Genomic DNA, 22,020 nt, shown 5'->3' with positions numbered 1-22,020 from the left:
CTTCCCTACGTACAGTCATTCCGCAAATATTTGTGCAGTGTCTCTTCCAAGCACTATTCCAGGCGCTGGGCAGGCGGGTAACAAGACCCAACCCTGACCTCCTAGTCCCAGAGGTCAAGACGTGGGAGTGGGGTGGGGTGGGCGGGGCGAGGGGGAGAGTTACACTAATAAAGGTTCACTTACAAACCATGGTGGCGAGGGGGCCATAACAGGGCGTGGTAAATGCAGGTGGCCTCCTTGAGAAGGTGACCCTTATGCAGAGGCCTGAAAGATACGGGGCAGTTAAGGACAAGGCTGGAGGTGGGAGGTGTCAGCCTCCTGCATACGCTGAAAGGCCGGGGGACAGGACCTGGGGAGAAATCCAGAGGTTGGGCAAGGGCCCGCCAAGAACCTTGTCAGCTGCCATGGGAACTGGGAATTTATTCTGAGAGCTGTGGGAAGGTACTGGACAGTTTTGGGTAGGGCTACCTCTACCTGATCCCATTTCTGTTTTGCAAAGATTTTTCTGGAGAGTCAATTTCATGGGAGCAAGTAAGGAACATGCGCATTAGGTGGGGGGTGGGGTGGGGGCTTGTAGTTGCCGAGGTGAGAGATAAGGGTAGGGGCTATGGAGAGGGGAAGAGTGGGAAGGATCCAGGGGTTGTGGGGAGTGTGGAAGCAGGGGGCTATCAGTGGGTTAGTTGAGGGGGCCTCCGCAGCCTTCTAGGTCCCTGGCTGTTAGTAAACTGGCCCTTCCCTAGCCTCTGTCCTTTGTCTTCCAGGGAGCAGGGTCTGTTCCTACCTGACGCTGCCAGGCCAGACGCCCTCAGCACAGCCCCCACTGAGACTGGGGTGAGACAGTTGGGCTAAAGGCACTCTGAAAATCAGGCCCACGCAGCAGGTGTTCACTGTCCAGGCCAAGACCAGTGAAGGTTTGAAAGCTTCAGAGAGAGCCGCTGGAGGGACACACAAAAGCCCTTTGTCCAGGCCACGTGGTTTCCTGGAGGGATGCCCTAGACACCGACTCCTCCCTGAGGGGGTTGGGGTGGGGTCCCAGCACAGAGCTGGTGGCCTCAGCAGGAGGAACACTGTGCACCAAGGTTAGATGCAGCTCCAGAAATCTCCCCTGAAAGAAAGGAAGCAGCCGGAATTGTGGGGTACCTGGGCACATCCTCTGGAGACTACAGGGTCTTCTCACCCTCCCAGTGGGGGAATGGTCACTCCTGATCTCAGAGGCTGCGTTTGCAGTAACTTGTAATACATTATAAATGTAGAGGCAACTCTCAAAACAATCCGAGTCACCCCCCCTCCCCCAAGTGCCAGTGACTATAGAGATGGATGGACCACCACAGGGAGGGAAACCTCTGGGGTGAGCCTGGGAGATCCGACCCTCCCCAACACATACAGAAAAACTGACATTATTCACTTCATACAAATTTCCTCCTTTGTGACTTGGGGACATTAAGAAATCTTCCCTCCAAGGTGAGGATTAAGCCGTTCCTGATGACAACTGTGTTAGTTGTCCAGGCAAGTTCAAAGGCGATGCAGGGGGCACCCCTTGGCAGGAGGCTCTCACCAACCCCAGCATTATGCGGGACTGGGAGAGCAGGGAGGGTGGGCCAAGCCTAGCGGCACTTTGATGGCCTCTGCCTTCTCCACCTCCCAGGGCAGCAGTCCCAGCCCCTCCACCGCCTCAGTGCTCCCCCTCCCACTCGCCAAGCCCTGTGCTCCTGCTCCTCCATCCAGGTTTTCAGTTGGAGGCCAATGAGGAAGCTAAGAAGGACAGTGGGAGGGCGGTGCGGGAATGCCCCTGGCAGGTCTGAGGCATCGGGGGAATTCCAAGCAGTCTTTCCGGGTGCCCAGAATCACCTCCCGTCCCTGTGCGGCTAGGGAGCCCGCGGGATATTCTGCCACACGCTGCTGACTCCAGAGCCTAGGACCTGGGCCCGTGAGACCTCAGCTATGGTGGGCCCTCGGCACCCAGTGTCAGTCCGTGCAGCAGCTCTGGTGCAGATAGAGAAGCTCCAAGTAAGTGCTGGTCCCTGTGGACCTTAGGAGGAACCAGGGAGGGAAGGAGGGAGGAAGTTCAGGGTCCAGTCCCTCCCAGGTGCCCCCAGCCTTTCCTCCCAACAGATGTTTGCCTTCTGTGTGTGCTGGTCGGATGACAGCAACACCTTGGTGCGGAGGAGCTGGGACGAGTTTAAGAGGCTCCATGTGAGTGAACCTGGGACTTCCTCCGAGCGACAGCCCCACCATGCCTGCCCTCACCCCCGTGTTGGCTTCTAGCCCCTACGATCCCAGCGAGATGCCCCCCACCCTCCCAAGGGAACCCAGTGGGCTCTCAAAGACCGATATGCCGGTTCTCTCCCTTAGAAGATCCTCAAGGAGACCTTCCCGGTGGAGGCAGGCCTGCTGCGGAGATCCGACCGAGTTCTCCCCAAACTTCCAGGTCAGGCACCAGGGATTCTGGGAGGGGTAAGGGGAGGGCAGGAGCAGCAACCTGGTGATGGGCGCCCTGGGGTGGGGTCCCATGGTCTGTCCCCTGTGGTGCCCATAGACGCATCTACATCACTGTTGGCGCGTGGGGGCCGCAAAGGCCGTGGCCTGGCGCGCCTGCAGCTGCTGGAGGCCTATTCCCGGGCGCTGCTGGAGGCAGAGCAAGTATCCAGGGGGCCGGTGCTCACCGCCTTCTTCGAGCCACAGCTCCAGGACCTGGAGCCTTCACTACCGCTTGGCAGGTGCCTGACCCGCCCTGACTCCCCGAGGGAAGCATTTGGGTGGTGGGGGCCGAGTGGCGGAGAAAGGGCCTGGCAGTACAAGGCTGGGTGAAGCGTGGCAGCCCATCCCCACACCCCTCTCTCTTGCGACCACCCTTTCCAGCCTGGTGATCCTGCCCGTCCTGGAAGAGCCCCCACCCCGCCCTGTGGGCAGTCTTGCTATAGGCAGCCTGGAGGCTCTGCGCCTGCACTGTCTGCAGCCCTTCAGTACCCAGGATACACGGGGCCAACCCTTCCATGCGCAGGCCCAGGAGGCCCTAGACGTGCTGCTGCGACACCCCTCAGGTGGGGCTGGGCAGGAGTCTGGGGGCTTGACCTGCTGCAGCCAGGATCCCAGCATGCGGGGGACTGAACCCCTGCCCACCTTTTGTGTACAGGTTGGTGGCTGGTGGCTAATGAAGACCAGCAGACAGCATGGTTTCCTGCTCCCTACTTGGAGGAGGTGGCCCTGGGCCGAGGACAAGACGGGAGACAGCCCTCAGGGAGAGCCCGTAGTGGTAATGACTCATCCCCTCCCCATGCCCCCACCACTGCTGGGCAGTGTGCAGCAAGGCTGGGGGGCAGAAAGCACCTGACCCAAGGGTGAGATGAAGACTAGGTGGCGGCAGCAGTCCCCGGGCATGTACTCGGGCCCCACAGTGGGCTTGAGCCCCAGGGGTTTTAGAATGGTCCCTGGCATTAGCAGACACAGAGGGAGAGCCTGGAAGTGCAGGCGATTCAGTGAGATCGATGAGGGGAAGGAGATGGAAGCCCTGTGGTAACCACCGAGTGCCCACTCCCAGGCTCCCAGTTCTGTGCTTCCCGAGCCTACGAAGGCAGCCGGGCCGACGAGCTGTCAGTGCCTGCGGGGGCAAGAGTGCACGTGCTGGAAATGTCCGACCGCGGCTGGTGGCTGTGCAGGTGGGGCTTTGGTGGGGGGAGGGGGACAGAGTCTAACGGGGTTGGGAGGGCAGGGCTGAGTGCTAACCACACTCTGCCCTCCTTGCAGGTTCGGTGGCCGCACAGGCCTTCTCCCCGCAGTGTTACTGCAGCCGGATGGGCTCGGCAAGCTCCTGAATGGACCAGGGTTCCCTTCTGGGGCAGAGGGTGGGGAGAACAGGGCGGGGGAGGCCCAAAGCTCCCCTGAGTCCCCCCAGGTCATGACACTTCCTCCTACTGTGCCAGCCCGCCCCCTGCTGAGTGCCATTCAGAGCCGCTGCTGCACCATCACCCGTAGGGCACTGGGGAGGGACCCACGGAGTCAGGGACATCCTTGAGGGTGTGTGGAACCGCATGGAGAGTGCTGTGTACCCCACAGCTGGGGCGGCAGGCCAGAGGCTCCAGACCCCCGGATGACTGATGGCAGCCACACCGCCCCAGGGCAGGGGGAGGGTGGGGTTCTCTGGCTGGCAGGGCCAGGAAGCTACACTCTCCCATTTCCTCTGAGTGAAGATCTGATTAACACACTCAGTGTCCATGCTGAGGGGCAGGGCCTGTTGGATTGCACAGGCCAAGGCACAGGGGTGGTGTTTGGCCAAGGTTGTAGCCTGGGACCTGGGGTGAGACAAAACCAAACCAACACAGGGAACTGGGATAAAACCTTCTGGTGTTTCAACAACAAAAATAAAAATAAAAAACAAACAAACAAAAAACCTCCTGGTGTTTCAGAGGGCAGAGGGGGCTGCAGGGAGGGTGGGCAGCTTCATGTTGTGCCACAAGAAGTCTAGGAAGGTGGCTGCCTGCAGGGTCCGACTGAGCCGCTGGAAGTGCCGCTCTGGGGATGACAGAGGATGTCGGGGGGGCATCCACGGAGCCGGCCAGGCTACTCCCTACCCCACCCGGGGCCGTGTCCATGTACCTGTGTAGGGCAGCAGGGCCTCCAGCGAGGCCCGCACGCCTTCGTAGGTCAGCAGCTCTTCGGGGGCCTCGTGCCGCAGGAGCACGCTCAGCACGGCCTGGGCTTCGTGGCAGTGCCGCGAGTTGGTGTTCCACGTGACAAGGAAGCGCAGCAAGGCCTCTGCGGGTGACAGGACGGTCAGACCTGCCTGCTGGCCACCCCACTCCTATCAGTCACTGTCCAGCCCCTACCCTCCTGCCCCGAACCTTTCTGGTCTCGCCGAAGTCGGAGCACAGTGTCTTCCAGTTTCTCGAAGGCCTCAGGGTCCCTCCGGATGGCTGCGGGGGGAGGAAGATAAGCCCCAGGGCAGGAGCAGGACAGACCCGAGAGGACCCTCCTCCCCCCTACCCCTGAGGTAGCACTGACCCTGGATAACAGTCAGCACAGTATGGGGCCGGTCCAGGGAGATGGCCAGGCCCAGCGCCCGCAGGTACCGCTTCTCCTGGAGCAGGTTGTCCAATTCTTGCTGCCTGGCGGGGGAAGGAGGGAGGACAGGGCCACAGGGCTAGGGCTGGGGCTGAAGGCAGAACCACCAGGGGGCTGGCTTAGGAGCCAGCAGACCAGGCCTGAGCACTCACGGGTGGTGCCCTGTGTCAGTGCTCCAAGCCTCAGTTTCCCCATGTCACAAAGCAGGGGTGATGCTAACACACCCTACCCCGAGGGGAGGGTGATGCTGACGCATGGGAGGTGCAGACATACGGGTGGCACTCACAGGGAGGCTGGGGGGGGACCCTCAGACTTACTTGACCACCTGCTCCTCCCGCTTGGCCAGCTCCTCTGCCTGCTCCATCTCGGTAACGTCCTGGGGTCAGACTGGGGTCAGAGTGGAACCTCAGGCTGCCCTGCCCACCCTTCGCCCACTGCACCGACGCCCACACACCTTCCAGAGGATGACACAGGAGTCACTGGCGCCAGTAAGAGCACGGTCGTCCAGCTGGCTGCAGTGAAGCCCCCAGACCTTGTCCTGGTGGGCGTCCAGCGTCCTCACGCACTCATTGTTCTTGATGGTCCAGAGCTTTACGAGCCCATCAGAGCCGCTGGGTGTGGGATTGGGAGGGGCCTCAGCACTGGGACCTGTCTCCCAGCTCACCACAACCCCTGCCCTGTCCCCAGCCCAGTCACCTGGACAGCAGCTGTGTACCACGGCTCACAAAGGCCACCTTCAACACAGAAGCATCATGCCCCTCGAAAGTCTGCAGGGTTGGGACAGGGAGGGGATGAGAAAGCATCAGGTAGGGACCAGGACTGGGCTGGGGGCCGGGCCTGGGGTGGGGGCAGCTTACTTTAAGGCAGCTGAAGTCCTGCAATGCCCAGAGCTTGACAGTGCCATCCGCTGAGGCAGTGGCCAGCACCTGGTCCATAGGTGAGAACTGGACACACCAGAGGCCACGCCGGTGGCCTGAGAAGACACCCAGCAGTTGGCACTGTGGCAGGGCCCAGAGCTTGGCTGTGCGGTCCTGTGAGCCTGTGGCCAGCAGCTTGTCATTGGGAGCAACAGCTACACTGTTGATGTCCTAGCGATGGCAACAGGTAGCAGCTCAGATACCCGTCCCGGTGAGGGCCCTGCCACTGCCACCCGTGTGCTCACCTTGTCGTGGCAGCGCTGTGTCGCCTGGGCCTGTAGGAGAACAGGGCCACTGTCTGGGGCTACGCTCTTGGACAGCAGGACTTTGGGGATGGGCCACAGCTTCACAGTGCAGTCCTGGCTGCCCGTCACCAAGAAGGTCTCCTTCAACCTAAAGCCCAATTGGGGGGCAGGGAAAGACGCCTGATGAGCCTTCGCCAGCCCTGTCTGCCGGTGCACCACAGCGCAGGCCTGCAGGACCATGGTCCAGATCAGAGGGGCTGTTCCGGAAGGCAGATGGCCTGAGTTACCCAGACACATCTCTGGGACCACCTGTCTGCACTTCAAGTCTGCGCTGCCTACCCTTGGTGCCGCCACCCCAGGTGACTTTGTCCCAATAATGGGACCCCAGCCCTAAATGCAGGGAGCGCCTTCTCAACCTGGACTTGTTCAGTGTCCTTCTCTCTGCCCCAACATCCTAGCCCAGGGGTCCTCAAACTACGGCCCGCGGGCCACATGAAAATACAAATATTGTATTTGTTCCCGTTTTGTTTTTTTACTTCAAAATAAGATATGTGCAGTGTGCATAGGAATTTGTTCAGTTTTTTTTTTAAATATAGTCCGGCCCTCCAACGGTCTGAGGGACGGTGAACTGGCCCCGTTTAAAGAGTTTGAGGGCCCCTGTCCTACCCCTTCCATCCACCCAGCTCCAAGGCCACTTCCTGGGAACCATCCAACAATGGCACCTGGGGTGCTTCGTTCGTTACTCTAGAGCCCTAGGTTGAAGCTTCAAAGAGCAAGGTCAAAGGCACCACCTCTCCTCCCCGTCTCCCTGAGCTGGGACTCCATCAGCAGGGCCTAGGTCTCCACGTCCGCGACACGCTGCCTCCCAGCCCTGGCCCACTACCTGGAGCAGCAGACGGTGCCCACGCTGTGTGTGTGCCCAGAGCCTTGAGCCACACAGGTCACTTCGCCAGCCTTGTTCATCCTCCAGACGCGAACGCTCTGGTCCTGGGGACAGGAGGGGTGAGGACAGAGGCTGGGCCAGACTTTCCCACTGGGGACCTGTACCTCCACACCTCTTGGGGTACCTCACCTTGGCACAGCTGGCAAAGAGCCACCCCTTCCGAAACACATCCAGGGCAAGGACAATATCTGAAAGAAAAGTGGAAGGAGGACGGTCAGAGATCAATTAAGGGAAAGGGTCCCAGGAGCGTCGGCCTGGCACCCTCACCTGTGTGGCCATGGAGAATCTGGCAGGCGGATGTCTGTAGCTCAAATACTTTCAGGCAGGGGCTATTGGAGGCCACGACAATGTGGGAGTCCTCAGGCCCAAGGAACCGGACATCCAACACCTCCTCACTGTAGCCGGCAAACTGCAGGGTGGAGGGACACAAGCCAGGGCTCAGGTGAGAAGAGGGTCTATATCCCCACACCAAGGGTTGACCAGGGGGCAGTGCTCACTTGTTTCTGCAGCTTCAGAGAATGTGCTTCATAGAGCAGAAGGTTGTGGTCAGCAGTGACACTGAGGAGCAGGCCAGCAGCTCGGACCAGGGCGCAGTGGGTCAGCTCCCGCCCAGGGCCCGACAACGGCTGCTGTGTGTGGACACATTGCCCCGAGGCCGCCTCCCACACGCGCAGCACACCTATGCAGGGATAGAGGCTGCTGGGACTCACAGGTCCGCGGGCCACCCCCAGTCCCTGCTGCCCGCCGTGGCCTGGCCCCACACACCTTGGTTGCCAGCTGTCAGGAAGTGCAGGCCCGTGGACTTCACACCCAGCTGGGGCGCCAGCTCCTCTGGCAACAGCACGGCGGCCTCCACACTCTGCGGGGGAGCGGGTCAGAGGTGGCAGCCCCACTCCCAGCCCTAACCCACTCCCTGGCCCTGACCCCCCCGGTGCCCCACCTCAAACACAGGGATGGTCCTCAGGGCCTGGTGGCTCCGCAGGTCCCAGACAATGCAGATCTTGTCCCGGCCCGAGCTGGGGAAACAGCCACCTCAGTTCCTGAATCTCAGCCATGGTCCTCCCCGCCTGCTAAGACCTGGGTAGCTGGTCACTGACCTGACCATGGTGTGGCCATCAGCACTAAAGGTGAGTGAGGTGACAGCGCTGTAGTGGGCAGTCAGTACAGCCAGGCACGACTGGTCCTGTAGCGACCATATGCGGATGGCGGCGTCTGTGGCTGAGGAGAAGAGCAGCAGGCGTGCGGGGTCCGGGTGGAAGGTCACCAAACTGCAGGTAGGTAGGTGCGGCAGGTGAGCGGTGCCATCCCAGCGTGATGCCCCACTCACCCAGGTTCTGCTGTCCCTACTCACTGCACGACACCTGGCGAGCCCCGGAAGTGGTGTGTCCCATAGTGCCGCACAATGTCCCAGATACGCACAGCCCCATCACAGCCGCCTGTGGAAATGTGTTTGAGGTGAGGGGGCTGGTGTGCCCCAAGCCCCGTGCCCGCCAGCTGGCCCATCCACCTGCTGGGGCCCTACCTGTGGCCAGCAGCGTGGAGGTGGGATCGAAGGCCATGGTGGCCACAGGGGCTGTGTGTATCGCTTTCCACAGGCGGATGACACTGCCCTCTCGCCAGGCCCAATGAGCCAGCAGCAGTGCCCGACTGGCTGTCACTAGCACCTAGGGGAGGCTGTAGTTTACCTGGGGGCTGGGGGGTGGAGGGTAGAGGCAAGGCCACCCATCCTCATAGACTCAAGTACTAGAACCCACCTCATGTCCCTGCCCCACATACCTCATCATCAGGGCTGAGATCAAAGGCAGTAATGTCCTCCTGGTCTTCCTAGGGGCAAGAGTAGGCGCACAGAGTGCTATGAGAATAGGCTGCTTTTCCACGCTAGTCCCTCACCCTGGCTCTCCCTGCCCTCACCTGCTCCAGGCTCTGCAGGATGGCCCCTGAGGCCACATCCAGGATGTTGACCTTGGTACCACAGACACAGAAGAGGTACTGCCCAGTCTGGTCCAGCTGGTGACAGAGGGGGTCTCAGCCAAGATTACACCCTGCAATCCCTGCCTGCCCTACCACTCTGCACCCCCCCTCAGCCCCGCCCCCCCCCCCCCCCCCCCCGCCCCGAGCTGGTACCTGCACCTTCCCGCCCTTGTAGAAAGGCTCGAACTTGCGCTCGACAGCATAGCTGGAGGGTGGACAGAGAAAGAGAGTGAGTGACTCACCCACCCCTTGGTCCCCGGTGCCAAGCCCTGTGCTGGGTGCACTCCCAGAGGTCAACCCAATAGGTCCTTGTGACAGCCCCCGGACAGCAGTAGGGATGGGGTACTGGCGGTGATGAGTTCTTTTCACTGTTGTGAGGTGGGTGTCGGTATCCCCCTGTTACAGATTATTTGAGACCTTGAGCTGGGCTGCTGATCTACAGAGGGTCCCACAACAGCATATGCTGTCCAAACCGTCCAGTCTTCCCAGAGACTCCCCAGTGCAGATCAGGCCAGGCCTTGGGGGCCCCCTGCTGGCCATGGGAGGCCAGGCCTGAGTACCGGCCCATGGCAACACACTCAACACCATCCCTGAGGTCCAGCCTGAACCCTTCCCCAACCCTTCCTCCTTCCCCAGCCTGGCCTGCATCTCAGTCCCCAAGCAGTCCTATTCCGTCCTGCTCGGCTGCCTCCATGCTGGTCCAGGTCACTGCACCGCCCCCTCTGGAGAGATGCTACAGCCTCTTCACCAGCCCCCCACCCACTCTCTCAAACCCTGCTGCCAAAAGGGCCAATTAGAACATAACTCTGTCTTAAAATCCACTCCTCTCCTCACATGTTTCCAAGATCCTGCCCAAAGGGGCCACTAACCTCTCCTGTTTCTACCCGGCTGTTCCCTGTGGGTGGCCTGGACCTCTCTTGCCAGTTTTCAATGGCGCCTGACTAATCCACTGGGGTAAGCCAAGCCGTAACAAAGCCTCCAACCCCCAACCCGGAGACCATCCACTCGGGCTTCTTCTGCTAGTGCCGGTCACAGCCACTGGTGACAATGATTTGCCTGATCCCCCTGATCCCATCAAACTGCGCTCCAAAGGGCAGGGCGGAGCCTGTGCCTTTCCGGACACTGAGCATTGAGGTGTTCAGCAGAGGCTTGGGAGAAGGCACAGGACCCGGGGCTTCCGCCCATCTCCTGACCTGTCCTCCTGCTCCCTGGAGGAGAGGGACAGCGGGTGAAAGCCCCAGCCGCCTGACCCAAAGGCGGTGTTCTCCGCTACCCGAGGGTGTCAGAGGTCCGCTCCCATCCAGCACCAGCCTACCTTTGTGCTCAGTCCGCCCCCTCCTCCTCCTCTAGGACTTCCCGTCCCCTCCCAAACGGGCTCCTAATTTAATGACCTGCCCGGGCCCAGGCCCCCTCCCCGCGAGCAGCCATTGCCGGCCCTCCCACCTTATACTATGGCTACAGCCTCCACGCCCCCGCGGACCGGTCCGTCCACAGCCCCCATCGCCTCCCCACACCCGAATGCACGTCCGACCCGCGGCGGGAGCCTGCGCTACTCCGGCCGCGACCCCGGCTCCCTCCCCGGCGGCGCCCGCAGCCCGTGACCCGCTCACTTGGCCTTGAAGCGGCTCAGTCCGGGCGCAGCCTCCTCCATGTCGCAGCCGCTGCAGCCGCCGCCGCCGCGTGGGGGAGACCCGAGCGCCTCTCCGTCCTGCCGGCGCGCTTCACTGGCGTCACCGCGCGTCTCTACTGTGACGTCATTACGACCGTGCGATCCGCGCCGAAGGTGGCAGAGGCGTTTCCGCCTAGAGGTTGGGTGGTACTCCGGCTGGGGCCGGTGGGATGGCACAGACTGCGTTCACTAGGTAGCTGGCATTTTATTCTATTTTATTTATTTTTTAAAAAATATATCTTATTGATTTTTTACAGAGAGGAAGGGAGAGGGATAGAGTTAGAAACATCGATCAGCTGCCTCCTGCACACCCCCCACCGGGGATGTGCCCGCAACCAAGGTACATGCCCTTGACCGGAATCGAACCTGGGACCCTTCAGTCCGCCGCTCTACCCACTGAGCCAACCAGCGAGGGCTATTTTATTTTTTTATTGAAGGTATTGATGTGACGTTGGATAATAAAGTTTTACTGGATAATTATATAGGTTTCTTCTATAATACGTCATCTTTCTATCTGGCCTTGACTAGGAATCGAACCCGCAACCTTAGCATATTCAGATGACACTAACCAACTGAGATACCCAGCCAGGGCAGGGAGTGCAGTTGTAAATGGGGTTGTGGAGTAGAACCCTAAAGTGGGTGAAGCAGGGAGCCCTGTGGTTATCTAGAACAGTGCTTCCAGCTAAGGAACAGCCACTGCACAGGGCTGGCGTTAGGAGGAGCAATTGAAGCCCAGGTAGCTTCAGGGAGTGAGTAGGGAGATTTATAAGGGGAGGAGGTCAGAGATAATGGGGATTCACTGTGAGTCATTGTGATGAGGGGGCTTTACTCAGCTCAGGAATTTGAGCTGTTTGTGCTACTGGCTATGAAGCTGGTAAGCAAATTGCTAGAAAGTAACTGGGAAGAAGACTGGGAAAAACCCTTGTGAGACATTAATTTGAGTGGAAAGTAGCCAGGCAAAGGAGAATGAATGATAGAGCTTATGGGCAGGGAAAAGAGCCAGTGTTAAAACCCAGTGGTGGGAAAGAACTTGGGAGAGATGGAGGGAGAGAGGCCAAAGTGTCCTTGCAGGGTGAAGGGAGTAGTGCCTGCAGAGGTGGAGGGCTGCAAGCACAGAGATGGCGGGAGCAAGCCAGTTCAGGGCTCGTGTTTATTTATCCCTCAATTTACAAGGTACTTTGGTCCTGGACCCCCCACACCTCAGTCCCAATGCTGCCTTCCGGGGTGGCCTCGGCATCCTCCAGCGGTGCAGGGGCATCCTCCAGCGGTGCAGGGGCATCCTCTTGCTGCGCAGGGGCATCCTCTTGCTGTGCCCCTAGGAGCAGTGCGTCATTCTCCAGGAAGTTCCCTAGTTGGGCCAACTGCCAGCAGATGAGGTTGGTGGTGCGGTGCACCTTGCGCACATGCTGGAGCAGGCACAGCACCAGGGTCTGGCTGCGATCCTGGCGCTGGCCCCAGGCTTCCCGCAGCTCACAGTGGCAGTTGTGGGGTCCATGCTCCGTTGGGCCCAGGTTTGCACCACAGCCCAGGGCGCAGTGCTGCTGGGTCCCATGCTGGCAGTGCTGCAGGTGTGCCACCAAGGTCCCACGCGGTATTTGCACCATGCAACCCTCGTTGGGGCAGGCCATTAGCTCGAAAGGGCACGAGTTCTGGTGCCCCTTGCGATGGGCCAGGGGGCACGTCACCGAACAGCCAGCTTCAGCGTTCTTGCACTAGGGGTGGGGGAGAACAAGGTGAGCCAAACCAGGTCAGGCATTGCCAGCCTTTGAGCTGCCCACCCCCAAATAATTACCCACCCATGACATACATTCCACTGACTAGGAACCAGGGAACTAACTGGGAACCTCCCAAGCTCTTATGGCACCAATAATGTGAAAAGGGGAACAGTTGGACAAATGCTTAGAGGTGGGAAGAACCTAGATCTCTGAGAGAAGGGGGACGGGTTGAGGCCTGACACTTGAAAAACAGAGGTGCATGGCTGAGTTGCACTGGACGATTGCATGTATGCATGTATGGCAGATTTTTATTTTATTTTTAATATATTTTTATTGATTTCAGAGAGGGAGGGAGAAACATCAGTGATGAGAGAGAATCATTGATCGGCTGCCTCCTGCACACCCCACATGGGGATCGAGCTTGCAACCCAGGTATGTGCCTTGATGGGGAATTGAACCGTGACCTCCTGGTTCATAGGTCAAGGCTCAACCATTGAGCCACGCTGGCTGGGCTGTTTTTTAACCTGTTTTTCCATCTACAAAATTAGGAGGCTGGAGTTAATGGCTGACAGCAGATACATTATCCTCTAAAAATCTTCTGATCTCCATTTTACATTTGAGCCCTGGCTGGTGCTGCTCAGTAGTTAGAGCATTAGTCAGCACACCGAAGGGTTCTGGGTTCAATTTCCAGCCAAGGGCACATACCTGGGTTGTAGGTTCGATCCCTGGCCCTAGTCAGGGTGCATGCAAGAAGCAACCAATTGTGTCTTTCTCTCTCACTCCCCTCCCCCCTCCCTTCCTCCCTCTAAAAAAATCAATGGAAAAAATATCCTCTGAAGATTAACAACAAAAACCCCATTTACATTTGAAGCCCCAGGAGCTGAGTAGTTATGTAACTTGCCCAAAGTCACAATGCAAGTAAATGGAACTCAGCCAGGGCTGAGGACCCCAAGTCTGCAGTCTGTGTTGCTGGAGTAGAAACCCTCAGTTCTCTGGGGGTGAGATTCTCCTAGCTCCCTCTCCTTGCTCTGCCCCATCCCCCAAGGGACACAAGGAGGTTGGTGGCAGTGGGTGCTTTGTACTACCTTAACTTCCAGGTGGCCAATGGTCTTTCGGAGTTTATTCACACGGACCATCTTTTTCCGTTTCACCTCTTTCCTGCAGCACGGACAGGTCTTTTGTCTAGGGAGGGAGGCACAGGTCGGGTGAGTGTTGGGATTGGGGAGGGAGCAAGTGGCAGCAACATGTTGGTCCCTTCTCTCTAGCTGTAAGAGGCATGAGAGGGCTTTATAGGGACCTCTCAGCTCTGAGGCCTGGCCAGGGGCTGCAGTCAGATAACACATGGTGAGGGGACCCACAAATTTCAGTCTCAGATTTAGCAGCTGAATCTTATGGCCACGGCTTTGCAGACCTTCCTTTCTGTCCTGGTTTACAGAAATGGCCCTTATCCCCACCCTTGCCTCCCAGCCTCTTGGGAAACCAGTAGCACCTGGCTAGCCACCGGAGAATGCACTTCTTGCAGAAGATGTGGCTGCATGGCAACCTCACTGGCTTCTTGAGAACTCCATGGCAGACAGAGCACAGAAAGTTGCTGTCGGGAGGGCTGGTGAAGAGGTTGAGATCATACCCGCCACTCTGAAAAGGCCAGACCAGCATCAGAGGCTGGCAGGGACCAGAGTCTGGTCACCCCATTCCATATGCCAAGAGGGAGACCCCAGCAAGCTTTGGGTAGGGAGGTGGGCCACGTGAGAGCCTTGAGTGGAGGGGTGGGTCAGCACTCACTTTGAGGGGGCAGCTGTGAGGGTCAAGACCTTTGAATACTAATCCCCAGCTTTAGGAGCTGGTCTTGGCCTGGATTTACTCTTGGCCAGAGTCTTCTGAAAGCTTTTCTTATTCCATTTGGGAGCTTGTAAGCCATTGTCCACCCTTTCTCAGAATTGGAGTTCAGCTCTGGGCAAGTCTCTGGATTTAGGCACAAATATAAGGGCCAGAGGCAAGAGGGTCTTGGACTCACCATGATATGTGTCTATACCGCAGCTTCTGACCCCTGGGGCTGAGGAGCTTACATTTCACAGGGAGAGTGGGCTGACATCACAGTGGCATTGTCCCAAAGCGGGCCAATCACAGTCCTGGCCCAGGGCCCACTGGGACTCTGCACCACCTGGCTCTTAACTCCCCAGGGCACAGACCTGGGGTAGGGTCCCTATAGCCCCTGCCTTGATGGTGACTGACAGCTGGTCCCCAAGGAGCACTAGGCCAGGAATCAAACTCCTAGCGACAGTATCCCCAAGACTGAGGCTTCAGCAGGAATGAAGGGATGGCTCCCCTCTCCCTCCTAAAATAGTGCTGCCCTGGTGGCTAGTTCTCCAAGAGCTCAGGGGCTTTAGGATCTAAGACCCAAGGTGCTCCAGGATACAGACCAGGGAAATGAGGACCAGATTGCCACGCCACCTACATACAGTACAGGAAGAGCTAGCAGGTGGGAAAACCTCCCAGAGCAGGTAGGCTCGGACCATCTGGGCAGGCCTATGAGAAAGGCGTAGGGGAGTCAATTCCAACCGGAGAGAGCAGCATGTTCCAACATGTCAAGCACAGAACAGAAAAGTGTATTTCCATACCACCGAGTGGTTCACTCATCACACCATAAAGACCCAAACCCTGTCCTGTGGGAAGTGACCAGGGGGCCGCTGTTTGAACTGTGAATCTTACACTCCTGTCCTTGCTAACGGCTACCAGGCCCAGCGGGACTCCCATCGAGCTCAAGGTACTTTATCTGCTCTCTGTGGGCCCTTAGGAGTCACCCCCCAACCTTGGAGACGCTAAGCTCTACCCCCGTGTGGCATCCGAAGCAGAACAGGGCTGTCTAGGAGGAAAAGGTGGCCGACGCGGGTCTCTCCTTCACGGCACACACTGATCTGAGGGTCCACAGTTGCATTTTCCAGGATGACAGGCAGGGGACCAAAAACACCCACATGCGCATGAATTAGACCAACAGCTTTATTAAAAAAATTAAGAGAGACAACATAATTTAAGGAGATAAATCAGAAAGAGGACAGCGAAGTCTCCCTACTGCCACGATCCTGGCGGCGTCAGCCTCAATTGGGGCATCCGGGAGCCCTGCGGGCAGAAAACGGGGTGAGGACCTGACATGAGAGCACGCGATCGGTAACACCCGGGGCCCCGGACCGCGGCGCGTGTCGGGGCCTGGGTTTCACCTCCCACATCGTGTGGACAGTGAGCTGAGGCCCCCGGTGGCTCTGGGCGCCGAATCTCACCCACGGTCACGGGCAAGGCCGCGGGTGATTTTCAACCAACGCCGACCTCCCGACCACCGCCCAGCGACACGCACAGCCCGACCTACCTGCAGCCGGAGGAGGTGCGCGCGCGGCGGAGCAGCATTTATAGCGACTCCGCGAGCCCGGAGACGCGCAGGCGCGCGCAGAGCTGACGGGGCCCCGTGAAGCCAATCACAAGCTGTGTTGGAGGCCCTGGGAACACTCGCGATAGGGATGTTGCGGTCTAGTTCTCGCGGCACTGGGAGCCATATAAATTCTCCCTCCCAGGAATCTTTGTTCTTCTTTTCCGACGAAACACGTGAGTGCTCGCTCTTACTGGTTTGGGTCGGGGCCTCAGCGGCGGCGATCCGCGGACGTCGGGCTGGACCCGGGATGGTGTGACCGCATCTGGGGCGGGAGGGAGCCCCAGTCCAGGCGACCGCGATTGCCAGGGCCGGCCTTGTTGACTTTTTTTTGTCGCTCGATTTAGCAAATGGCGGATGACGCCGGTGCTGCGGGAGGGCCCGGAGGCCCCGGGGGCCCCGGAATAGGAGGTCGCGGCGGCTTCCGTGGAGGATTTGGCAGCGGCATCCGAGGCCGGGGTCGCGGCCGGGGTCGGGGCCGGGGCCGAGGCCGCGGAGCTCGTGGAGGCAAGGCCGAGGACAAGGAGGTAGGTCCGGGCTGTGCGCGCCGGACGGCCCCGTGGGCGGCCCCGGGCATTCTGTCCTCATCGGCGCCTTCTCCCTCCAGTGGATCCCTGTCACCAAGCTGGGCCGCCTGGTCAAGGACATGAAAATCAAGTCCCTAGAGGAAATCTACCTGTTCTCCTTGCCCATCAAGGTAACGCGTGGGTCCTTTTCCCCCTCCCGGATGTTAGGCAGGTGCAGCCTTGGGGAGTCTCGTTTGGTCTCGGGATGAGGTTTATTGGGGGGCTCCGGGATTTGTTTAATAGGTTGTGTGTGTGTATGGGTAGTCGGTCTCTGACGTTGGGTTATCAACAAGGAAGCCAAGTTAAGTCTCCCAGTGACTGATGTTCAGAGGTGGTGATTATTTTAATCGCGTTTTTCACAAATGTCATTTCTCGCAGGAATCGGAGATCATTGACTTTTTCTTGGGGACATCCCTCAAGGACGAAGTCTTGAAGATCATGCCTGTGCAAAAGCAGACACGTGCTGGCCAGAGGACCCGGTTCAAGGTATCCCAGCCACCTTGTGCTTTCCTGGGCTGTCGCTGCCTCTGGCTTTGGGAAACTCTCCCAGCTCTGCACTGTCACACTTGCTTTCACACGTGTGGCTTTCGTAATGGGGAGAGAGAGAAAGGCTCTCCTCAGGACCTCAGGTTGGCCTCGCAGTGGCCAGCCTTTGCTTGAGGGGTGCAACAGGCCTCGGGTGGTGGTTACTGAGGCTCTGTTGGTCAGTGGACCACCAGCCACTTCAGTCTCTTCGCAGGCATTTGTCGCCATTGGGGACTACAATGGACATGTCGGTCTGGGTGTGAAGTGCTCAAAGGAAGTAGCCACTGCCATCCGTGGAGCCATCATCCTGGCCAAGCTCTCCATTGTGCCCGTGCGGCGAGGCTACTGGGGAAACAAGATTGGCAAGCCCCACACTGTACCTTGCAAGGTAGGCTGGGTGACGGGTGACTGATGGGGTCTTCAGTGGCAGTGTCTCTCCAGCCCCAGCCTTCTGACTCCAACCCTTTCAGGTGACTGGCCGCTGTGGCTCTGTACTGGTGCGCCTCATCCCTGCCCCCAGGGGTACGGGCATTGTCTCGGCCCCTGTGCCTAAGAAGTTGCTGATGATGGCTGGTATTGACGACTGCTACACTTCGGCCAGGGGCTGCACTGCCACCCTGGGCAACTTCGGTAGGTGGCCTACACAAGGGCTATGACCTCTGAGCACTGCTTAATCACAATATGGGTGGTTGGTGGCCTGTTTTCAGAGAGGAAAGCCCTAAATGCAAAGTGACCTCTTCCTAGGAGCGGGACAGCTCCTGCCTACGTCTGAAGTTTTGTGTTTTGGGTAAATCCACGAACCCTTTTCCCTTTTCTAGCCAAGGCCACCTTTGATGCCATCTCTAAGACCTACAGCTATCTCACCCCAGATCTCTGGAAAGAGACCGTGTTCACCAAGTCTCCCTATCAGGTACTGCCTGCCCCCATTACCTTGTTAACCGATGCAGACGCAGTGTGTGCCTGGCTCGACAGTGAACGCCTTGTCTGTCTTTCTAGGAATTCACTGACCATCTTGTCAAGACCCACACCAGAGTTTCTGTGCAGAGGACCCAGGCTCCCGCTGTGGCCACCACATAATTTTATACAAGAAAAATAAAGTGAATTAAGCCTGCTAACAGTTGCCTTTTATTTAGGCTCATCAATGAGTCAAGGTTGAGGGCTAAAAGTGACACTGTTTTTATTCAGCAAGAGATGGTCATTCATGTGGGAGGGACTCAATGAGCAGCAGCAGCCTCTCTGGCAGCTTTTCTCTCTTCGAGCATCCTCTGCTTCTGTTTTGCCAGGCACTTCCGGGCTGAATAATGGGCTCCTAATTCGTGATCTGGGAAGAGATGGGAGAGTCATTGGGCCACTTCTGCCGTAATGCGGTGGCAAATAAAGTCAAGCATCCAAGACAATTACTGGCAGAAAGGGGACCTGGGGCATAGTGATAATTCCCCCTTATACCCTGCGAGGCTTTGGGAAAGTATGGCAAGTATATTGATCTGAGGACTGGTTATTTCATTGCCCACAGCTGTTAGGAATAGAGGGTTGGCTAGCAAGCAGGAGGGTCAGGCTGAGATGAGGCTCACTCACAACGGTCCTGGTAGGCCTTGGCCACCTGTGCGAACTGCTCCACCTCCTTAGCACAATTCTGCCTGTAGCTCTCGCCTTCCCTCTGCTGACAGGCCTTCAGTCTTTCCTGGATAATGTTGACAATTTCTTGATCAACTTTGCTGAAAGAAAAGGGAACAAGAAAGGTGGTCTACAAAGAATCATTTCACCCCAAGAGAATGAAAGCATGGGCTGGACCCTATCTGGCCCCTCCACCCCCAAGATCTTGGGCATGATGTGGCCGCTGTGCAGGGCTCTGTTCCCCAGTCAAGGGCAGACATACTAGTCTCTTCTCCATTGCATTTCTGCTTCAAACATGCACAAGACATCGTTTTCCTTGCAGTCGGTGATGTCCGGCACCCGGCGGAACTCCCGGTGGTAGTAGTAGTACTTGTTCTTTGCATGCTGCTGCTCTATAAACTCTGCAAAGAGAAGCCCCCAGACTCAGGTCCCATTGGTTTGGTCAGGGCACGGTTTAGATCGGGTCCGCAAACTATGGCCCGCGGGCCACGTGCAAATACAAGTATTTGTTCCCGTTTTGTTTTTTTTACTTCAAAATAAGATATGTGCAGTGTGCATAGGAATTTGTTAATAGTTTTTTTTTAAACTATAGTCCGGCCCCAACGGTCTGAGGGACAGTGAATTGGCCCCCTGTTTAAAAAGTTTGAGGACCCCTGCTTTAGATGGACTCTGCTTTATTGCTAATAAGCCACAGGAGGTGCAGATTTCCCATGTCCTCAACTTTCACAAAGACTGGCAAGTGGAGTCCAGTGTAGGCTGGGAAGGGCGACTAGGTTTTATGGAGCTCCCCGTTACTGTCTCCCACCCCCCAACAACTCTATGGGGCAGGTCCTTACAGTCGGGACTGAAGTACAGGGAAGGCAACCTGCACCCGGCCTGCCAGCCAACCCCCATCACAGACTCCACTGCAGTGTGTACACTGAGACTCAGAGCCACCAGCAGGGATTCCAGTCCCAGTTCTGCCCCCACTCACCTGGCCTAAACTCCCCCATAGGAGGTCAACAAGGGGGACCAGGGAAGAAATAGCAACACACAGGGAGTGGGTCCCCTGCCTTTGCCAGACCTTGGGGGTCTGGTTTGCTGACTTGATCCTCCCTAACAAAAGAGCAGGCCATGCACACCAATGTTTCTTTTAATGGATGGAATTGGTTAGTTAAACTAATATGGATGAATTGCCAGGCACTAGTGACTGAGGGCAGAATGTGTTCTTGCTGCCACCCCCCCCCCCTCCCGGCCCCCCATGGCTGAACCACAAACTGGGCAGTAACTGTTTTAAACTGGACTTGGAGCAATTTGGGCACACACGGAGGTCAAGTCATACATAGCATGTATAGGCTGCGAGGAACTCGGCCATCACCCGACCACCCGATGACTGCAGGCGTGCAGAGGGTCAGCAAAGAACCCCTTCCTTTCAAAACCCGTTTGCTGACCCCGACTGTACACAACGCAGGACGGGGAGCGTGCAGGGAGACGGGTCTCACAAGCCCCAGGACACGGACGATCGCAATAGGCAAACCACCCCTAATATCTGGGCTAAGTGGGAGACCGGATTGCGTGGCGAGTCCCCCACGCGGTGGGAACCCGAGAGCACCGAGGGGGTCTTGGAAGGGGGCGTCCCCGAGGCAAGGCTTGGGGGTGTGGTTGGGGGTCTAAGTAGGCGATGAGGCCCGAAGATCTACGGGTGGGCGCCCCGGATGGCGGCGGGGTGTCCAGGTTAGGCCACGGGGTCCGCAGTACCGGGAACTCGGGGAGCAGCGGGGACCGGGTGGAGCCCGTACCTCTCACGAGGGTCACAGGCCGGTCCACGAGGAGGTCGAAGGCCTTTGTCAGATAGGTGACGGGGTTGGGCAGCGAGGTTTGCGGCGACGGCGCCGGCGTGCGGCGCGGGGGCTCGGGGTACACGTCCTTGTCCCAGCTGTCCGGCATGGCGGCGGCTCCCGGCGGCTCAACCTCGGGCACCGTGTCCCTGCCTCCGCCCCGCAGCGCGGCCTGGTCCGCCCGCAGCTAAGGACGCCCCGAGGGCGGCTGCGCCTGCGCAGGGCGGGCGGGGCTCGCGAGGCAACACGGGACTTGCTCTCGACACGCCCACGTTCTGGCTCGGCAACGTCTCACAGCGTGTGCGCCCCCTCGTGGGACCGAAGCGCCAATGCACATGCGCCGCCAATGCACATGCGGCATCCTCCGGGGTTTCTATGGAGTATCCCTGCTTACATTCTAAAGTTTAGAACACAAGCCCTGGCCGGTTTCGCTCAGAGCGTCGGCCTGCAGACTGAAGAGTCCAGGGTTCGATTCCGATAAAGGGCACGTGCCCGGGTTGCGGTCTCCATCCCCAGTAGGGGGCGTGCAGGAGGCAGCTGATCAATGATTCTCTCTCATCATTAATGTTTCTCTCTCCCCCCCCTCCCTTCCGCTCTCTCTAAAATGCAATAAAAATATTTTAAAATAAATAATAAAAGGAGACTGAATAAGTAAACTATTAAGGCCTGTGCCAAGTGTAGTGAGGAACAAGATGAACACAGCTGGGCTCTCCTGCAGAACTCAGGGCAGTAGAGCAAACAACCAACTACTCATAAACAACATCAACTCTTCCAGGATGCTTCTTGGATTGCTCATTTCCTACAGCCTTCTCTGGGGTCCTTTCTTGGGGGGCCTACCTGGGGCAGAGCAGAAGGCAGGGCTTGCCCCTGAGAGCCCCCATTTGTAGAGAGAAGTGGTTCTATTGGGGGCACAGGGTGCTCTGATCCTGTTCTGATGGTTTCATCCTGGTCCTGAGCACTGTTGTGTCCCTGAGGCACCTCTACTGACCAGGGCCCTGCTGGCTGCCCTCTGTGATCTCCACACCTGGCATGCATGGCCCCTGACCAGCACTAAGGCGGGAGGGTGCTGGTCATTTCCTGTCCAAAGGCTGGGCCCAGAGTCACAGAGCCATCAACTCTACGGACACACAGAATCTGGAATCACAGAAATGCCACCTCTTCAAATCATGAGCTCTTGGAAACACACACTGTCAGACCCAAAGAATCATAACATTGGCCCGCAACATCAGAGGGAACGAGGGAACCTCTGCCTTTGCCACGATGACCTGACAGTGCTGAGATGAGGACCATCTGCTGCTGCCTGGGAGCAGAGGGACTCACAGATCATGCAGCAGAGGCAGAAAAAGGTAAACGCGAGGGAGGAACCCAAGTAGCTTGTGGCTCTGTGTCCAGCCCTCCTGCCCTCGGCCTGTGTGCCTGGAGCCAGTCCCACCACACCCAAATTCCCTATAGCGCTCCAGCACCAATGGCATTCCCTCTGCCCTGAGTCTGCAGCAGTTTCTTCTATGCTTCATTCCCTCAGTGGAAGGGGTTACCCCTTCCCTATGATTTTATTCCTTTGG

The 22,020-nt window shown here is 58.1% G+C and overlaps 5 protein-coding genes and 2 non-coding genes across 11 annotated transcripts; 3 read left to right on the top strand and 4 right to left on the bottom strand.

The window, feature by feature from the left end:
* Window positions 1–623: 623 nt before the first annotated feature.
* Window positions 624–4,204, top strand: NOXO1 (NADPH oxidase organizer 1). Of its 3 annotated transcripts, none has more exons than XM_059692713.1 (8): window positions 627–2,007; window positions 2,113–2,193; window positions 2,356–2,428; window positions 2,537–2,717; window positions 2,860–3,041; window positions 3,134–3,247; window positions 3,539–3,656; window positions 3,745–4,204. In XM_059692713.1, the coding sequence occupies exons 1-8, from the start codon at window positions 1,942–1,944 to the stop codon at window positions 4,010–4,012; spliced, it is 1,083 nt and encodes a 360-aa protein (XP_059548696.1). In that variant the 5' UTR covers window positions 627–1,941; the 3' UTR covers window positions 4,013–4,204. The 3 variants fall into 3 exon arrangements, with proteins under 3 accessions (XP_059548694.1, XP_059548696.1, XP_059548695.1); XM_059692712.1 differs by having other exon boundaries at window positions 630–2,007; window positions 2,353–2,428; XM_059692711.1 differs by having other exon boundaries at window positions 624–2,007; window positions 2,353–2,717.
* Window positions 4,205–4,324: 120 nt separating this feature from the next.
* On the bottom strand, window positions 4,325–10,883 carry TBL3 (transducin beta like 3). Of its 2 annotated transcripts, XM_059692710.1 has the most exons (22): window positions 10,745–10,883; window positions 9,288–9,339; window positions 9,075–9,170; window positions 8,940–8,987; window positions 8,686–8,827; window positions 8,515–8,599; window positions 8,261–8,431; window positions 8,104–8,179; window positions 7,929–8,022; window positions 7,661–7,842; window positions 7,431–7,572; window positions 7,293–7,351; window positions 7,104–7,207; window positions 6,221–6,368; window positions 5,916–6,146; window positions 5,755–5,825; window positions 5,513–5,669; window positions 5,376–5,434; window positions 4,999–5,102; window positions 4,839–4,910; window positions 4,594–4,752; window positions 4,325–4,509 (listed from the first exon to the last, which is right to left on the bottom strand). In XM_059692710.1, the coding sequence occupies exons 1-22, from the start codon at window positions 10,783–10,785 to the stop codon at window positions 4,400–4,402; spliced, it is 2,403 nt and encodes an 800-aa protein (XP_059548693.1). In that variant the 5' UTR covers window positions 10,786–10,883; the 3' UTR covers window positions 4,325–4,399. The 2 variants fall into 2 exon arrangements, 1 of the variants encoding a protein (XP_059548693.1); XR_009452513.1 differs by lacking the exons at window positions 4,325–4,509; window positions 5,376–5,434 and having other exon boundaries at window positions 4,617–4,752.
* An 867-nt stretch (window positions 10,884–11,750) lies between these two features.
* On the bottom strand, window positions 11,751–16,111 carry RNF151 (ring finger protein 151). 2 transcript variants are annotated; one of them, XM_059692717.1, is made up of 4 exons: window positions 15,880–16,111; window positions 14,008–15,635; window positions 13,604–13,700; window positions 11,751–12,515 (listed from the first exon to the last, which is right to left on the bottom strand). In XM_059692717.1, exons 2-4 carry the CDS (start codon window positions 14,172–14,174, stop codon window positions 11,970–11,972), a joined length of 810 nt encoding a protein of 269 aa, XP_059548700.1. In that variant the 5' UTR covers window positions 14,175–15,635; window positions 15,880–16,111; the 3' UTR covers window positions 11,751–11,969. The 2 variants fall into 2 exon arrangements, with proteins under 2 accessions (XP_059548700.1, XP_059548699.1); XM_059692716.1 differs by having other exon boundaries at window positions 14,008–16,111.
* Window positions 15,711–15,833, bottom strand: LOC132234011 (small nucleolar RNA ACA64). The gene has a single exon (XR_009452839.1). It is a non-coding gene; the product is annotated as a small nucleolar RNA ACA64 (small nucleolar RNA).
* A 141-nt stretch (window positions 16,112–16,252) lies between the features above and the next one.
* On the top strand, window positions 16,253–18,138 carry RPS2 (ribosomal protein S2). Its single transcript, XM_059692715.1, has 7 exons — window positions 16,253–16,463; window positions 16,544–16,633; window positions 16,881–16,988; window positions 17,242–17,415; window positions 17,498–17,657; window positions 17,846–17,937; window positions 18,024–18,138. The coding sequence occupies exons 1-7, from the start codon at window positions 16,287–16,289 to the stop codon at window positions 18,102–18,104; spliced, it is 882 nt and encodes a 293-aa protein (XP_059548698.1). The 5' UTR covers window positions 16,253–16,286; the 3' UTR covers window positions 18,105–18,138.
* Window positions 17,043–17,176, top strand: LOC132233954 (small nucleolar RNA SNORA64/SNORA10 family). The gene has a single exon (XR_009452798.1). It is a non-coding gene; the product is annotated as a small nucleolar RNA SNORA64/SNORA10 family (small nucleolar RNA).
* A 24-nt stretch (window positions 18,139–18,162) lies between the features above and the next one.
* NDUFB10 (NADH:ubiquinone oxidoreductase subunit B10) lies at window positions 18,163–20,675 on the bottom strand. The gene is made up of 4 exons (XM_059692719.1): window positions 20,420–20,675; window positions 18,904–19,042; window positions 18,603–18,742; window positions 18,163–18,348 (listed from the first exon to the last, which is right to left on the bottom strand). The coding sequence occupies exons 1-4, from the start codon at window positions 20,565–20,567 to the stop codon at window positions 18,242–18,244; spliced, it is 534 nt and encodes a 177-aa protein (XP_059548702.1). The 5' UTR covers window positions 20,568–20,675; the 3' UTR covers window positions 18,163–18,241.
* Between the last annotated feature and the right edge of the window lie 1,345 nt (window positions 20,676–22,020).

The sequence above is a fragment of the Myotis daubentonii genome, chromosome 4 (assembly GCF_963259705.1).
Source record: "Myotis daubentonii chromosome 4, mMyoDau2.1, whole genome shotgun sequence".
NCBI classification, from domain to species: domain Eukaryota; kingdom Metazoa; phylum Chordata; class Mammalia; order Chiroptera; family Vespertilionidae; genus Myotis; species Myotis daubentonii.
This window is presented reverse-complemented; position numbering and strand designations above follow the sequence as displayed.

What these genes read in the sequence shown, in the direction of transcription:
- NOXO1 (XM_059692711.1), top strand. Translation starts at nt 1,942, where the DNA reads ATGGTGGGCCCTCGGCACCCAGTGTCAGTCCGTGCAGCAGCTCTGGTG. An exon ending in CCTTCACTACCGCTTGGCAG is followed by an intron (nt 2,718 to 2,859) that starts GTGCCTGACCCG and finishes CACCCTTTCCAG; the next exon opens with CCTGGTGATCCTGCCCGTCC. An exon ending in GCTGCTGCGACACCCCTCAG is followed by an intron (nt 3,042 to 3,133) that starts GTGGGGCTGGGC and finishes TTTTGTGTACAG; the next exon opens with GTTGGTGGCTGGTGGCTAAT.
- TBL3 (XM_059692710.1), bottom strand. Translation starts at nt 10,785, where the DNA reads ATGGAGGAGGCTGCGCCCGGACTGAGCCGCTTCAAGGCCAA. An exon ending in CCTGACAGCTGGCAACCAAG is followed by an intron (nt 7,843 to 7,928) that starts GTGTGTGGGGCC and finishes ATCCCTGCATAG; the next exon opens with GTGTGCTGCGCGTGTGGGAG. An exon ending in GGCCCTGCTGCCCTACACAG is followed by an intron (nt 4,510 to 4,593) that starts GTACATGGACAC and finishes TGTCATCCCCAG; the next exon opens with AGCGGCACTTCCAGCGGCTC.
- RNF151 (XM_059692716.1), bottom strand. Translation starts at nt 14,174, where the DNA reads ATGCTGGTCTGGCCTTTTCAGAGTGGCGGGTATGATCTCAACCTCTTC. An exon ending in ATTCTCCGGTGGCTAGCCAG is followed by an intron (nt 13,701 to 14,007) that starts GTGCTACTGGTT and finishes CTCCCTCCCTAG; the next exon opens with ACAAAAGACCTGTCCGTGCT. An exon ending in TTGGCCACCTGGAAGTTAAG is followed by an intron (nt 12,516 to 13,603) that starts GTAGTACAAAGC and finishes CCCCACCCCTAG; the next exon opens with TGCAAGAACGCTGAAGCTGG.
- RPS2 (XM_059692715.1), top strand. Translation starts at nt 16,287, where the DNA reads ATGGCGGATGACGCCGGTGCTGCGGGAGGGCCCGGAGGCCCCGGGGGC. An exon ending in GCAAGGCCGAGGACAAGGAG is followed by an intron (nt 16,464 to 16,543) that starts GTAGGTCCGGGC and finishes TTCTCCCTCCAG; the next exon opens with TGGATCCCTGTCACCAAGCT. An exon ending in GCCAGAGGACCCGGTTCAAG is followed by an intron (nt 16,989 to 17,241) that starts GTATCCCAGCCA and finishes GTCTCTTCGCAG; the next exon opens with GCATTTGTCGCCATTGGGGA.
- NDUFB10 (XM_059692719.1), bottom strand. Translation starts at nt 20,567, where the DNA reads ATGCCGGACAGCTGGGACAAGGACGTGTACCCCGAGCCCCCGCGCCGC. An exon ending in GCCTGTGACCCTCGTGAGAG is followed by an intron (nt 19,043 to 20,419) that starts GTACGGGCTCCA and finishes TTCTCTTTGCAG; the next exon opens with AGTTTATAGAGCAGCAGCAT. An exon ending in ATGCAATGGAGAAGAGACTA is followed by an intron (nt 18,743 to 18,903) that starts GTATGTCTGCCC and finishes CTTTTCTTTCAG; the next exon opens with CAAAGTTGATCAAGAAATTG.